The 16,921-nt window shown below is 46.1% G+C and overlaps 1 protein-coding gene across 1 annotated transcript in view; it reads right to left on the reverse strand.

Annotated features, from left to right (window-relative positions):
- LMBR1L (limb development membrane protein 1 like) overlaps window positions 1-8,351 on the reverse strand; it is a 68,477-nt gene extending 60,126 nt beyond the window's left edge. The window contains exon 1 of the mRNA XM_069758351.1: window positions 8,115-8,351. Coding sequence (XP_069614452.1) covers window positions 8,115-8,180 — 66 coding nt within the window. The 5' untranslated portion in view covers window positions 8,181-8,351. The remainder of the gene's footprint in view (window positions 1-8,114) is intronic.
- Between the last annotated feature and the right edge of the window lie 8,570 nt (window positions 8,352-16,921).

Below are 16,921 nucleotides of genomic sequence, written 5' to 3' on the forward strand. Positions count from 1 at the left end.
CCATTTTCTAATTATTGCTCCCACTGTTGATTTCTTCACTCCAAGCTGGTTGGCTATTGCAGATTCAGTCTTCCCAGCCTGGTGCAGGGCTACAATTTTGTTTCTGGTGTCCTTTGACAGCTCTTTGGTCTTCACCATAGTGGAGTTTGGAGTCAGACTGTTTGAGGGTGTGCACAGGTGTCTTTTTATACTGATAACAAGTTTAAACAGGTGCCATCTGCTTTGAATATTACGTTATTTTTATGCATCTTCGTTACAGATTTCACAGAAGTTAAACACGTTTTAATGCAGTAACGCCTAGATTGTACATTTTAGCTTATATTCTCATGAAAATATTTTTTGATTAGAGAGAAGGGCATGTAAAAAAATCTGACATCACAAAGACAACTCACTGGGATCAATATGGGCTGTCCAGATGAATGTCTGTTTGCTTGTTTACACAGAAAAAAGACGCACTATGCATTAGGCCGGTTTCACACGTCAGTGGCTCCGGTACGTGAGGTGACAGTTTCCTCACGTACCGGAGACACTGACACATTGATTTTAATGTGTCTACATGAGTCTCTGCACATGTCAGCGTGTTTTCACGGACCGTGTGTCCGTTTGAAAAACACGGAGACATGTAAGTGTTTGTGGGAACGCACGGACCCATTAAAGTCAATGGGTCCGTGTAAAACACGTACCGCACCCGGATGCTGTCCGTGTGCCGTGCAGGAGACAGCGCTACTGTGAGCGCTGTCCCCCCCGCGTATGGTGCTGAAGCCGGAATTCATCACTTCTTCCCAGCAGCGTTCGCTGGAAAGAAGGAATGAATAATTTTTTTTTTTTCCCCGTAAAAATAAAGTTTGTGTGTCCCCTCCCGCCTCCCATCCCCTGTGTGCCCATATGCGCATATTCCTCACTGTAATGAGCGGGACCACATGACCGCTCACACAGGGCCTGTTGCCGGTGCTGGGGCGCACAGGGGATGGGAGGCGGGAGGGGACGCACAAACTTTATTTTTAAGGGGAAAGAAAAAAAATTATTCATTCCTTCTTTCCAGCAAACGCTGCTGGGAAGAAGGGATGAATGCCGGCTTCAGCACCGCACGCAGGGGACAGCGCTTAACTGTAGCGCTGTCTCCTGCACGGTCCGTGTGGTCCTCAGTCGGCACACGGCTGCCGCACGTGTGCCACACTGATGTGCTACATAAGCACACGGACACAGATAATTCCGGTACCGATTTTTCCGGTACCGGAATTGTCTGGACGTGTGGGACAGGCCTTAGTCTCTTCCCAATTTCAGATACAGATAGGATCCCATGCCGATCAAAGGTAAAGCATCTGGTTTTAACAGATACATTGCCATTAGTAAGAGAGGAAACTATTTTTTTTTTTTGGTCTTGTAAATTATATTCACGGCTGATGTATGAAAATAAAAGCCAAGGGATTTGGATATGGATGGCACATGAATTATGACAAAGGTGAAAGTCATCTGATATTTCTGGATGAAAATCATATGTTATGTGCTCATGTGAGCTTAGTTTTAAAAAGGGAATTGTGTTCCTTCTGCTATGTATTTTTTTGTTGGGGGTGGGATGGGGGATTCAGCTGCTTAAGGCTATGTGCACAAGTTAAGTAAATGGATGCCGAAATTTCTGCATCTCTGGGCAGGAAAAATGTGTGGTTTTTTACTGATTTGAGTGAGGTCAATGGTGAAAAATGCAAAGAAATGACATGCTGTAGATTATTTTCTGTACCAAATCTGCAAGTCAAAAATACTAATAAACATATTGGGGTATGTGCACACGTTGCGGATTTGGCCCTGTGGATCCGTAGCAGTTATCCATGTGTTGTACAGTACCATGTAAACCTATGTAAAACCAAATCAGCAGTGCACATGCTGCGGAAAACTCTGCACTGAAACGCAGCGGGTTTTTTTCAGCAGCTTGTCAATTCTTTATGCAGATTCCGCAGCGCTTTTAACCTATTCCATTATAGGAATCCGCAGGTGTAAAAACCGCAAAAAATCCGCAGAAAACCTGCAGGTAAAACGCAGGTCATTTTACCTGCGGATTCTGCGGAAAAATCTGCAATGGAATCCGCAACGTATGCACATAGCCTAAAAAGAAAAATAAGCATAAACCCTGCGGTAACTAAATAAGTAAAAAACAAAAGTGCATCTAAATAATACAGGGTTCTTAGTAATACTGTTTTTCATCAAAAAATAGCATTAAAGCCATCCCACTGTCGATAAGGTCAAAAATACTCAACATGTGCATGACACTCCAGGTTTCTCATTCACTTTGCTGGCATCAGGATTGCATCAGGTTTTGCTAGCAAATCTGCAACGAGTGCACAAGCCCTCACAGTTCAAGCAAAGAGTATATGATGTCATAAAAACTCATGCTCACTGTGCAATTTAGAGGACTTGTCACCAGATTTTGCTCATTTTATTCTCACTGCTCCTGAAAATTCATTTTTTTGTATTTTTTTACCTGGATCTTTTAAGTTAACGCAAGTTTTTACCAAGGAAGCATTACTCACAGGGTAGCAATATACAGTAGCCTAATGACATTTCCGCAGAGAATCTTGCGGATTATTTTTTCATGCCACATTATACTTAATGATAATGGTCAATTTAGGTAGATATGTTTTGTGCTTATTTTCAAAAGAAAAAATTGACAAAAATGTAAAAAAAAAAAAATTAGCAATTTTCAAACTTCGAATGATTATCCCTTTAAGGCCGGGATCACACATGTGAGGAGTATGGGCGAGTCTCACATGTTAATACCCGGTATTGCCGCCGTCACTCAGGAGCGGAGCGTGCAGCCGCATAGCAATACATGGAGCCGCACGCTCCGCTCCTGAGTGCCGGCGGCAATGCCGGGTATTAACATGCGAGACTTGGCTGTATTTCTCGCATGTGTGATCCCGGCCTAATCCAGATGGTCATACCACACAAAAACATTAATAAATAACATTTCCCTCATACCTGTTTTAAATCTGCACCATTTGTAAAATGTTATTTTATTAGCATTTTAGGAGGTTTAAAAAAGTAGCGCCAATTTTTCATGGAAATTTATTTAAAAAAAAAAAAACGTTTAGAGCCCTAACCAGGTTTGAAGAGACCTTACGGGTCCTATATATTGGAAAACCACCAAAAGCGATACCATTTAAAAAAAAAAACTGCACCCCCTGACATACTGAAAACTACTGTCAGGTAGTTTATTAACCCTTTAGGTGCTTTTCCGGAATACAAAGTGGCATGACAGGAATGAAAAAAATATGTATTTTTACCACCTAAATGTCGGTAACTTCTGAACAGGCCATTGTAGCCGGCAGACTAAAGGTACCTTCACACATAACGATATCGTTAACGATATCGTTGCAACGTCACGCTTTTTTGTGACGTAGCAATGATCTCGCTAACGATCTCCTTATGTGTGACAGCGACCAACGATCAGGCCCCTGCTGGGAGATCGTTGGTCGCTGGGGAATGAACAGGACCTTTTTTTAGTCGCTGATCACCCACTGTCATCGCTGGATCGGCGTGTGTGACGCCGATCCAGCGATGTCTTCACTTGTAACCAGGGTAAACATCGGGTTACTAAGTGCAGGGCCGCGCTTAGTAACCCGATATTTACCCTGGTTACCATTGTAAAAGTTAAAAAAACACTACATACTTACATTCCGATGTCTGTCACGTCCCCCGCCGTCAGCTTCCCTGCACTGACTGTCAGCGCCGCCGCCGTAAAGCAGAGCGCAGCGGTGACGTCACCGCTGTGCTCTGCTTTCCGGCCGGTGCTGACAGTCAGTGCGGGAAGCTGACGGCGGGGGACGTGACAGACATCGGAATGTGAGTATGTAGTGTTTTGGTTTTTTTTAACTTTTACAATGGTAACCAGGGTAAATATCGGGTTACTAAGCGCGGCCCTGCACTTAGTAACCCGATGTTTACCCTGGTTACCCGGGGACTTCGGCAGCGTTGAAACTGTCTTCAATGATGCCGAAGTCTTTCCCCGGATCGTTGGTCGCTGGAGAGAGCCGTCTGTGTGACAGCTCCCCAGCGACCACACAACGACTTACCAACGATCACGGCCAGGTCGTATCGCTGGTCGTGATCGTTGGTAAGTCGTTTAGTGTAACGGTACCTTAAGGCCGCTATTTGGCCGTGAATTGCCATGACAAACATTAGGGCCACACAATCATGATCTCAAAGTGCCCATGGGGAGAAAGAGGGAGCCCCCACACTCTGTTAACCATTTATAAGATGTAGTCACTATTGACAGTAGCATCTAAGGGGTTAAACAGATGTGGACGGTGCCGACACTGATTGTGGCTGATGCAGAAAGTTGTCAGCTATAGTGTACAGCTGACGGCTCCTGGACTGTCACATGTATGGGGATGCTATTCTCCTATATCTCAGGTCATAAAGATGCTGATGTAAATACAAAACCCGGCACTCAACTTTGTGGTGAGAAGAAAACTGATAATTTATTGTATTCCAAGCAAAACGTTTCGGTCACACAGAGGACCTTCGTCAGTAACTGAAAAGTACATACATCAAAACAGTTCAAATAATCGGGGTAACAAAATCATAAGTAACTAATAAACAAAGTATATACACAACATACACATGGACAACCGTACATGCACATGGCAATAAGAGTATTTCTACAGTGCGCGTTTGATAACGGAGAGTCATAAATATATAGTGGCAAAGTGAGTGAGAAACATGGAGTGTATGCCTCTCCCATCATGGCGACGGATCTATCCACACTGATGCCCGGCACCCCACTTTCGGTGCATCATATCCGGTCTAAGCTCCTTCTCCCCATACCACCCTGTGGAGTCTCCACTTTACCCCTACACCCAGCGGTCATGCGCAGTTCAGCCTGCCTCATCCATTATGGCGACGGGACCTCTCCCTTTGACGCCCGGTGCCCCACTTCCGGTTCATCATATCCGGTCTCCGTCCCTTCCTCCCATACCACCTTATGGTGGTACGCAGTGTATTCGTCCCCTGCACTGTCCGTCACAGCGCGTCACTTCCGCCTTTACTCAGGGCGATGACGCGCCGCAGCACACATTGTGCAGCAATCACCGGCATATTCTCCCGCCCTCTGGCATTTAAAATGGCCCATCCTCCTATACTCCTCACTGATACAGCGGTGGACACCACGTAACCAGCCATCTGCAAGGTAAATCATTTTAGATTTTGCATACTCTCTCGGCCTCATATCTCTATACTGGTACCTACAACACTGCCCTATCCCCTTCAGGCTGCATAAGGACACTCTCTCGCCATTGGAACTAGCGCTGTAATCTGGATATTGTCGGTAGGCTTGCATTGAAATACCTCCTGTGTCTATTATATCCCTACACTTCCGGATCTCACCAGTCTTGCCATGATTTCTATCTTATAGGCAGCGTGTATAGCCACTAGTACCCATCCTCTATCCCAGTATATGGTACGTACCCTTCCACTCCCTCTTTCTCACTGTGCCACTATATATTTATTACTCTCCGTTATCAAACGCGCACTGTAGAAATACTCTTATTGTCGTGTACATGTACGGTTGTCCATGTGTATGTTGTGTATATACTTTGTTTATTAGTTACTTATGATTTTGTTACCCCGATTATATGAACTGTTTTGATGTATGTACTTTTTAGTTACTGACAAAGGTCCTCTGTGTGACCGAAACGTTTTGCTTGGGATACAATAAATTATCAGTTTTCTTCTCACCACAAAGTTGAGTGCTGGGTTTTGCATTTACTTGGTATAACGGTTTGGGAACCTACCCATGCACCTCCATAGGTTGTGCACACGTTGATCTATTATAAAGATGCTGATGAACTGAGTTTTCCGTGTGCAGTTTTTCCATATAGGCTTCTATAGGGAGCCTGGATAAATGCATGTAATAAAAAAGCAATTGTGTTTTGTTAATGAACGATACCAGTATTTCTAAACACAAAATAAACAAAAAAACCTGCACCAAAAATGAATTGAAAAAAAGGGGGGGGGGGGAATGCATAAATAGCTGTAAAAAGGCAAGAATTAGAGCAGATTGCTATTGTATATTTTAGTGAGACACCACCAAAAAAAAAGTGTTTATGCACGTGGGAACATGGGCTAAAATTCAGTTGATTTTCTGCATTAGATAAAATGCATTTTTTACATTATGTGGGAACCCGGCCTTAGGATATGTTACACATATGTGTCAAACTGACAGCAGATCCAGATTTTGAAAACAGTGAATACAAATCCTACAAAGAAATAAAATTGCAGATGATCATTGAGCAATAATTACGGTACATATCATGCACATAAAGCCAGAAAACTGAGTGAACGTGAACCTATATACACAGAACTTATTTCTGGACAAAAAAAAAAAATGTACGGTATATTCTGTTCTGAGTAAGCGAGGAGCTAAAAAGCCTGAAAATGGGAAAAAATGCCATCGAGTCCAGACACAGAGTGATCTGACCTAGTTTAACATCTCTCCCGACCAATCGTAGCAGGTCAATGTAATCAGTGGAGAATTCTCCATACGTGGCGTCTTTCCGGGGTTAAAAGGACAGATGATTTTGTGCAACCTTCATTTCGATAATATCTCTACATGTAAAAGTGACAGCTCTGACCATGAATAAAGCCATAGAATAAGAAGCTCATGGGCTTCTGTCTCCTTGCCCTCTCTGCGTACCCCAAGGTGGCCTGCAGCCTAGCCTTCCTCAGCGTCAGAGATATTTGCCCAAGTCGGATTACATCTACAGGAGAACCGAGCTGTCAAAGTAACTTGTCACACGTAATAGTGGCGTGGCACAACACTGACGGCTGGTAATTAGCCGGCAACAAGTGGAAGTAACCAGGATGTCAGAAGAAAGCCGTGTAGACATAGATGTGACTGCAGGCTGTAGGTGCAGGGTATATCCATCCCTGGATTTGGCTTACAAATACTGACCAAATACTGAACGTGTGAACGTAGCTTTACACTCTCTGCTCCGGCAGGATCATCAGTGGCTAAGGTGAAGGTCACTGTGTTAGTAAACACCCTACTAACCACCTATAGGGTGGGATAGATGTCTCTGCTGCATAATATTTGTTCTGTAGCTTTACATGAACACCTGAGCCTTACACTATAGCTGGTCCGAATAACTAAAGCAATTGTTACCATCCACCTCTCGTGTCTCCCCTTTTCCCCATAGTTTGTAAGCTTGCGAGCAGGGCCCTCATTCCTCCTGGTATCTGTTTTGAACTGTATTTCTGTTATGCTGTAATGTCTATTGTCTGTACAAGTCCCCTCTATAATTTGTAAAGCGCTGCGGAATATGTTGGCGCTATATAAATAAAATTATTATTATTATTATTATTATTATTATTAATATTACCAATAACAGAAGGCCAGGACATTATTTGGGGGAGACAAGTATTTCGTCATTTGCAAGCAGTCATTCCATGTATATCAGATGAACTTCCTGATCGCAGAGGACCCACCAGCAATCATCAGCCCAGAAGGACCCACCAGCAATCATCAGCCCAGTAGGACCCACCAGCCCAGTAGGACCCACCAGCCCAGTAGGACCCACCAGCCCAGTAGGACCCACCAGCCCAGTAGGACCCACCAGCCCAGAAGGACCCACCAGCCCAGTAGGACCCACCAGCCCAGTAGGACCCACCAGCCCAGTAGGACCCACCAGCCCAGTAGGACCCACCAGCCCAGTAGGACCCACCAGCCCAGTAGGACCCACCAGCCCAGTAGGACCCACCAGCCCAGAAGGACCCACCAGCCCAGTAGGACCCACCAGCCCAGTAGGACCCACCAGCCCAGTAGGACCCAGATTTTCAATCCCAAATTGCCCAATCTGCAGAAAATCAATAGGGCAGACCCTTCAGAGACTCATCAGTCACTGGCAGACACAGACCCTACCTGCTTACACCTAGACAGTAGAATAATACTATCGAGGACTACAAGTCCCAGCATGCACTGGGTCTGAGGCTCCATGGAAGGGCAGCCACAGGTTTTGACCTGTTAAGGTGACAAAGCGTCAGTGACCCCTCTCACAAACTGGGAGCTGAATGGGTTAACATAAACCCCTCCCCCCGTTTAACCGTTTACAGCCCGCACTTACGATGCATTGCCGGACCCACTCGTGGAAAAGCTGCTCTCTAAGCGACACATCTTGATCAGCTTCCATCCTCCGGCAGCATGGCGCCCACCCAAGCTGGTTCCACACCCTACGGAGAATGACTAGCGGGAGGCCGGTGCTCCCCGTCCGCTGGCCGCACTTTGCCTCAGCGCGTCCGTGTCGCTGTGCTCGCAGCTGAGGGCCAGTATCTGGTTACATTGGATCTCCTGGAGGCTTCACACGCCCCGCCCATTTCTCCACCTATGGGATTACCCTGAGACTGTGAACTTCACCGTGATTGGTTGAGAAGTGCAGTGACGCAGTTAGTAACGGCTGAAACGCGAACATTCAGACCGCCTCCGCCCTCCAAAACCTGACAGGAATTTCAGTGGTTGTGTCTGTGGTGGCTGCGCTGTGCAGGCAGAAGTGACCTGCGGGCGGCGAGCATGGCGGAACCTGACAGAAACGGCCTCCAAATGTGTCCATTACCTTCCACTTCTTCCAGGGCTTCTGTCAGGGCTATGAGGACATGAATAGTCACTGAAATCAATAAGTGGGCGAGTGACTGTAATGGGTCACTACTACAGCAGTGTCCTGGTCCCAGAAAGGGACACTGTGGCCTCCAATTATCATTGCAGGATTATTTTATGACACCTGTGGTATTCATTGCTGGTTTTTTGCCAAATTCTTGAGAAATCTGCATGCGTTTTAAGACATTTTAACAAATTCTAAGGCCATGTTCACACTATGCGGTTTTTACTGCGGAACCACGGCGATTTTGCCGCTGCGGGTCCGCAGCTGTTTTCCATGCAGGGTACAGTACAATGTTACCCTATGGAAAACAGAAACCGCAGTGCGCATGATGCGGAAAAACCCGAAAAAAACCACGCAGAATTGCGGAAAAAAAGAAGGACCGTGTCACTTCTTTGTGCAGAATCGCAGCGATTCTGCACCCATAGAAGTTAATTGATCCGCTTACTTCCCGCATGGGGCTGTGCCCACCTTGCGGGAAGTAAGCGGATAATGTGCGGGTTATACCCGGGGTGGAGGAGAGGAGACTCTCCTCCAGGCCCCGGGAACCATATTTGTATTAAAAAAAAAAGAAAAAAAATCATGTTATACTCACCTCTGAAGTCTCAGCGCTGCACGCGGCCGTCCGGTCTCAGGTTTGCTATGCGACCAGGACCTTCGGTGACGTCGCGGTCACATGACCGTGACGTCACCGAAGGTCCTGGTCGCACAGCATCTTTGGAACCGGACCGCCGCCTGCAGAGCCCAGGAGATCGGGACGTCAGAGGGTGAGTATATCATCATGATTTTATTATTTTTAACATTACTATTGATGCTGCATATGCAGCATCAATAGTAGGGGTAAATCCCGCAGCGGAACCCGCAGGACAAACCGCGATAAATCTGCAGGGATAACCGCAGCGGGTTTGCCCTGCAGATTTATCAAATCCCCTGCGGGAGAACCCGCAGAATAAAAAGCAACGTGTGAATGTGGCCTTACATGCATGGCCGCCTCTAGACCGCTGAGGATTTTTAGAGGATGATATTAAAGGGAACCTGTCACCCCGTTTTTTCACTATGAGATAAAAATAGGGCCTGAGCTGTGCGTTACAATAGTGCCTTTATTGTCCCCAGAATCCCCATCTTTGCTGCCAAAATACCTTAGTAAAGTCGCCATTTTCGGCTGTCAATCACGCTGGTCTGATCAAATGGGCGTTGTGAAATCACTGTTTCTCCCCCCCCCCCCCCACTCCTCGGCGTGTCTGACGTAAGTCAATCTGTGAATCGCACAGATCGCGCTCTTTTTTTGAAGTTACGCAGTGCATTCGGCTCTTGCGCCTGCGCAGTATGCTTTGCCCAACTGCGGGCAAAGCCGAAAACCATTAGTGCGCATGCGCCGGCGCACTATGTCCCGGAACACAGCAAAATACTTCCGGGACATAGTGCACCAAGATGGCGCCTGCGCAGTAGCATCTATCGACGATCCAATAGATGTTACTGCGCAGGCACCGCCGGCGCCATTTTGCTAGGGTAAAAAAAATTGTCTCCATAAAGATCTTCTTTTCTCCCTCTTTGACCTCTTACATTCTGTTTTTCGATAGCACCATTCCACTGAAAGTGCCCTGACTAAAGTCACCAACGACCTGCTAATCGTCACATACAAGCAATACTGCCTTGCCCTTCTGGAGGACCTATCATCTGCCTTTGATATAGTAGACCATTCCCTCTTACTACAGACTCTCTTATATCTTGGCATCACAGACTTGGCCCAATCTTGGATCTCCTCATACCTATCAGACAGGACATTCAATGTCTCCACTCACACACCACCCCCTAGCCACCTATCTGTCGGTGTCCCGCAAGGTTCAGTTCTAGGAACCTTTCTCTTCTCCATCTACACTTTCGGCCTGGGACAGCTCATGGAGTCTCACAGCATCACATCTGTGCTGATGACACACAGATCTATTTCTCTAGACATATTACCTCCTTACTAACCAGAAGCCCACAATGTCTGTCCTTATTTCATTTTTATTCTCTGCTAGATTTCTAAAACTTAACATAGATAAAATCATCTTTCCACCATCTGATTTAACCACCCCAACTGACTTATCCATCAAGGTCATTGGCTGCCCATTTTCCCCAATCTTTACTCTGATCTCTCCTTTGAATCTGACATCCAAGCCCTTTCCACTTCTTCCCAACTCCAACTCAAACATACCGTATATACTCGAGTATAAGCCGAGATTTTCAGCCCCAAAAAATGTGCTGAAAGTGCCCCTGTCAGCTTATACTCGAGTCATGGAGGGCGGGGGAGTCGGCGGGTTAGGGGGAGTGACGACGGTCACATACTCACCTGCTCCTGGCGTTCCTGACGCGGTCCCTGTATGTCCCATGGTCTCTGGCGCCGGCACCTTCTTCCTCTGTTCAGCGGTCACGTGGTACCGCTCATTAAAGTAATGAATATGGACTCCACTCCCATAGGGGTGGAGCCGCATATTCATTCCTGTAATGAGCAGTACCTGTGACCGCTGACAGGAAGAAGCTGCTGGCGCCGGAGACCATCTGTCCGGGAAAAGCAGGGACCGCGCCGGGAGCAGGTGAGTATTTCATATTCACCTGTCCCTTGTTCCAGTGTCGGCGCCGCTCCGTCTTCTGCGTCCTCTGCAGTGACTGTTCAGGTCAAAGGGCGCGATGACATATTAGTGTGTGCGCCGCCCTCTGCCTGAACAGTCAGTGCCAAGAGACGGGACGCTGAGGAGCAGCGACGAGAGGTGAGTATGTCATTTTTTTTTTATTGCAGCAGCAGCAGCATTATGTGTGGCACATTGTTATATGGAGCATCTATGGGGCCATACTGAACTGTATGGAGCATTATATGGGACATATTTGTATATGGAGCATCTATGGGACCATAATGAACTGCATGGAGCATTATATGGGGCATATTTGTATATGGAGCGTCTATGGGGCCATAATGAACTGCATGGATTATTATATGGGGCATATTTGTATATGGAGCATTATATGGGGCATATTTGTATATGGAGCATCTATGGTGCCATAATGAACTGCATGGAGCATTATATGGGGCATATTAGTATATGGAACATCTATGGGGCCATACTGAACTGTATGGAGCATTATATGGAGCATATTTGTATATGGAGCATCTATTGTGCCATACTGAACTGTATGGAGCATTATATGGGGCATATTTGTATATGGAGCGTCTATGGGGCCATAATGATCTGCATGGAGCATTATATGGGGCATATTTGTATATGGAGCATCTATGGGGCCATAATGAACTGCATGGAGCATTATATGGGGCACATTTGTATATGGAGCATTATATGGGGGTGTATTTTAATATGGAGCATCTTATGAGGCCTATCATGAACTGTATGGAGCATTATATGGGGCTCCTGATTCAATATGGATATTCAAAAACACTTAACCTACTGATGTCTCAATTAATTTTACTTTTATTGGTATCTATTTTTATTTTTGAAATTTACCAGTAGCTGCTGCATTTCCCACCCTAGGCTTATACTCGAGTAATTAAGTTTTCCCAGTTTTTTGTGGCAAAATTAGGGGGGTCGGCTTATACTCGGGTCAGCTTATATTCGAGTATATACTGTAATTTCTGTCAAGTCTACAAACTGCACTAACCATTGCTCCACAGTACCGCTGCACAAGCAGCTCTACCCTTACCTGTGGTATCCTCACTAGTGATGAGCGAGCATACTTATTGCTTGTCCACATGCAAGAAAAAATGAGGGCACTCACCACTCTTCACAGGATTCGAAACTTTATTGTAGTAATCTTCACATAAAAATCATGGCCGGAGCTTGCAGCGCCGCAGCTCGTGTGAGCAGGGGAGAGCTTGGACGACGGCCGTTTCGCGCTGTACTTGCGCTTCTACGGCCCGAATTGATTTCTAGTTGAGAGGTGCACCCGAGTCAGGACTTCGATAGCTGCGGTTCTCAGTGCCAGATCAGCACGTAGTCTATATCGGTGGAAACTCTTTACCGCTGACAAGCTGTGCCACCCGTAATTTTTCTTTCTATATTTGGACTTGATACTTATTGCTTGGGTTTTCCTGAGCATGCTCGCGTGGTCTCCGAGCATTTCAGCATCCTCGGAGAGTTAGTTTTTGTCGACGCAGCTGCATGATTTGCGGCTGCTAGACAGCTTGAATACATGTGGGGATTGCCTAACAACCAGGCAATCCCCACATGTATTCAAGCTGTCTAGCAGCCGAAAATCATGCAGCTGCATCGACAAAAACAAAATCTCTGAGCTCGCCGAAATACTCAGAGACCACCCGAGCATGCTTGGGAAAACCTGAGCAATGAGTATACTCGCTCATCATTAATCCTCACCCATCCCTTCCAGACTGTAAGCCATCACGAGCAGGCTCTTCTCTCCTAAAGTACCAGTCGGTAATTTGTATTGTTTGAGATTATTGTCCTTGTTTTTATTTTATGTATCCCTTTTTACATGTAAAGCGCCATGGAATATATTGTGCTATAGCAATAAATAACAATAATAATATGCACAATTATTCTATTTCTACTCTGGGGAAATTGATGACACTTTATTGGTGTGTGGCAATAATTTTGGGAAATGTTTGCACTCCAAGTTGGGTCTACTTCATGTGTGTTGCCTGAATTTGGCAGGGCTCCCAGCACAGCAGGCCTACACATGTCCTTCAACTACCTCTTAATTTCAAAGTTGTAAATGCTGGCCCAGACCCTGATACCCCATGCATGACCCATGGCTGACTGCTTCTGTTCCATTATAAAATGTTCTACTGTGGGTCAATTGATCAGTCAACTACCTTTGTTACTATCGTAACATTTTTCAAACATTGGTGGTCTACCAAGATGATAGTTGTGCCATCTGAGTGTGGCAGAGCAAAAAAGCAGTTTGAGTTGTTACATGAGATATCAGGGCTCCCAGCACAGCAGGCTTTCACCGGTCCATCACGCACCTCACCTAAATATAAACTTTAAAAGCTGTAAATGCTGCCCAGACCCTGATACCTTATGCATGGCCCATGTTTGACTGCTGCTGTGCCATTATCAAATTTCTACTGTTGGTCAATTGATGCCACTTTTCCTGGTGTCTTCCCCTAATTTGAGTTGTTTTGGCAGCTTTTTGGCCCTCCCTGAAGGTGTTGTCTATGCATTTGGTTTTGCCTCCCCTTGAATTTAATGGGGTTCGGGTACGTTCAGCGAACATCTAAACCAGTGTTTCCCAAACTCCAGTCCTCACGGACCCCAGCAGGTCATGTTTACAGGATTTCCTTAGTATTGCACAGGTGATGGAACCATCAGGAGTTCTCTCACTTGTGCAGCACTATGGAAATCCTGAAAACATGACCTGTTGGGTTCCGTGAGGACTGGAGTTTGGGAAACACTGATCTAAATGCTTGGGGAACCGAATCTTGGAAGGTTTGCTCATCTCTACTCCTGAGTATGCCGATACCCAATGTCAGGATTCGAACCCAGCAACTCTTGTGCACCAGACGTCAGCTCTTCCCTCTGGGCTATACAGTTCACTGGACAGTTCCTTGCTAAATCAGATACTAGTACCTGTGTTGTTCCTCATGTCTCCAACCTGAGTTCCTGATGTCTCCACCCCAAGTTCCTGATTGGCTCACCCTGTAATCTCCTGATTGTGCACACTACTTAAACCTGCCACTGCACTTCCTTCATTGCAAGATTATTGAGCTCCCAGCCTTTAGTCTAGCTTCTTCCCACCTGCTGCTTATCCTCCCAACTACACTGCTGCTCCGTGTACCGACCTCTGGCCATATCATGACTACGATTCCTGCTTTTCCTGCCAACTACACTTATTCTCCTTGTACCGATATCTGGCTATATCCTGACGAAGCTACCTGCCGGTGCTGCGCCTAGTGGTTGCAATATCACTACTCCAACTCCGGTCAGTCCTTAACAGAATAATCTTGCACACAAAATTGAGTCTGTTGCAGCCCAATTGAGGTAACAAGTCGCTAAACTTCAGAATTTTGGTGCCACATACCAAGAAAAATTTTCTAAGTTGCAAACACAGGTGTTGGGTCAGCAAAAGGAAATTATTGAGTTGCAGAGGCAACTTCTGAATTTGCGCAACTCAGGCTCGAACACACACGCATGCCGCTGCCCACAAAATTCAGTGGGGATCGTTATCATTATCATGGATTCCTTAATCAATGTCGTGTCTATTTCCAGATGCAACCTTCTCCGTTTACCAATGATAGGAAAAAGGTTCTTTTCATCATTAAACTCCTGACTGGTGAGGCTCTTGCATGGGCTCACCTTATGTGGAAAATAGCTCTGACCTCCTAAATGACTTAGTTTCCTTCATCACTGCTACTGATCAAGTGTTTGATGACCCAAATCGTTGTGCTACAGCTGAAACCAAATTGCATAACGTACATCAATGGCGGCACTCTGTAGCTGAATGTACCTCAAAATTCCACTGCTGGTGGCAGACACCACATCGCATTTAGCTGCCAAGAGGACTCACTTTTTCAATGAGGATTATCAGACCTAATTAAGGATGAATTTGCAAGGGTTGAGACCCCTGATAATTTAGAGGATGAAGAAAGGAAGACTGCAAGGATTTGGAAACATCCCTAACTAGGGATGAGCGAGTATAATCGTGGATATTCGGTACTCTGCAAGTAATGAAGTACTCGCGGTACTCGGAACATAACAAGGACTTCACTACTCGCCTCGCATTATTCGCATCTCCCGCCCAGCATATGGCAATCACAGTAATGCCGCAGCCTTCTTGGTTGTGGGCGGCATTACTATGATTGACTGGCCGCGCAGCATCATACATAGCCTGGCTCTATATAAGCCCTGCTGCCACCCTTTTCTGCACATTGCATGCAGAACACAGCTACTGTAGGGAGAGTGTGAGCAGCTGCTAGGGAGAGTTGTGTATTTTTGTGCAAATCGTCCAGAAATCCTCTGTAAAACCCAAAAGCTCTTTTCAGAGCTGAAAGTATAATGTCAGGGACTGAGCAGTGACAGTTTTCCCAGCTATTTTGGGGGTCACATTTACCCCTGCAGGGCACTTTTTTGTGCTGTTGCGGTGCTGTGTTCACAGCGAATAGGATGCACGGTACTGCACAACTGACACGCAGCCAGCACCGCTGTCTTGTGTGGTGACTGGGGTGCGTAATCTCACCTTAAACCTCAGGGCAATTTTTTAGTGGCAGCACCGCTGTCTTGTGTGGTTACTGGGGTGCGTAATCTTGCTAATCTCCCCAACATCTGCATCTGAACATCTGCAACTATGGAAGAAAAATCCAAAATGCCTAAAAAGGCTGTTGTGAAGGGACATGGACGAGGGGTTGTCATTGGTGCCCAACAAGGCACAGAGTCTGGGAGACCAAAGAAGGTTGATGCATCTAGGTTCCTGGTTCAATTTGCCGGTGTGGAACGTAAACAGGTCTGGAAGCCAGAAGAACAAGAGCAGATACTGTCTTGGATGGCTGATAAGGCCTCAACAAAATTTTCTAGCAGCACCCACGTCCATGACAAAACAGTCTCCTGTCCATACAGAGAACGCTGGGTCATCCTATTCTCAACCATTTCCAAGTTCATCACCCCATCAGGAGTCACAGGAAACATTTGACCCCAACCTTGGCCACTCTGAAGATCTGTTTCGCCCATTTCCTTTTGTTGCCTCTGGCCTCTCACCGCGCGACGTTGAAGAGGAACGTGAGGAGGTATCGTCTGTTGATGATGGTCAAATATTTGCAACCCCACGGCCAGAAGAAAAACACTTTCATCCACGTGATATACCGGGTGAAGAGGTGGAGGCTGATGGTCATGACACACAGTTGCCATTTGACCAGTCGACAATATCAACACGGAAGGAGGATGACATGGACGACAAGGTGGTCGATGATGAGACCACCTTTCTGACCTGGACCATTGGCACACATAGCCAGCACAGGAGCACAGACGAAGAAGGTGGATATGTAGCACCAACAAAGGCACCAAGGGCTACTGGTTTGAGCAGAGTGCAAAGTGTGTCAACTGTTGCCAAGAGCAATCCCTCTGTGCCCCAAGGCAAGGGTGCATTGAGCCGCTGTCTGGAATTTTTTTTTCCGATAGTCCTTCTGAACCAAATGTTGTTATCTGTAGCAGCTGCCATACGAAGCTGAGCATAGGCCGGGGCCAAGTCAACCAAAGCACCACCAGTATGCGGAAACACATGGCAGTCAAGGCAAGTTTCCAGTCAGCTGATGTCTGAAATTTTTTTTCTGATAGTCC

This window comes from Ranitomeya imitator, chromosome 3 (assembly GCF_032444005.1).
Source record: "Ranitomeya imitator isolate aRanImi1 chromosome 3, aRanImi1.pri, whole genome shotgun sequence".
In the NCBI taxonomy this organism is placed as follows: Eukaryota; Metazoa; Chordata; class Amphibia; order Anura; family Dendrobatidae; genus Ranitomeya; species Ranitomeya imitator.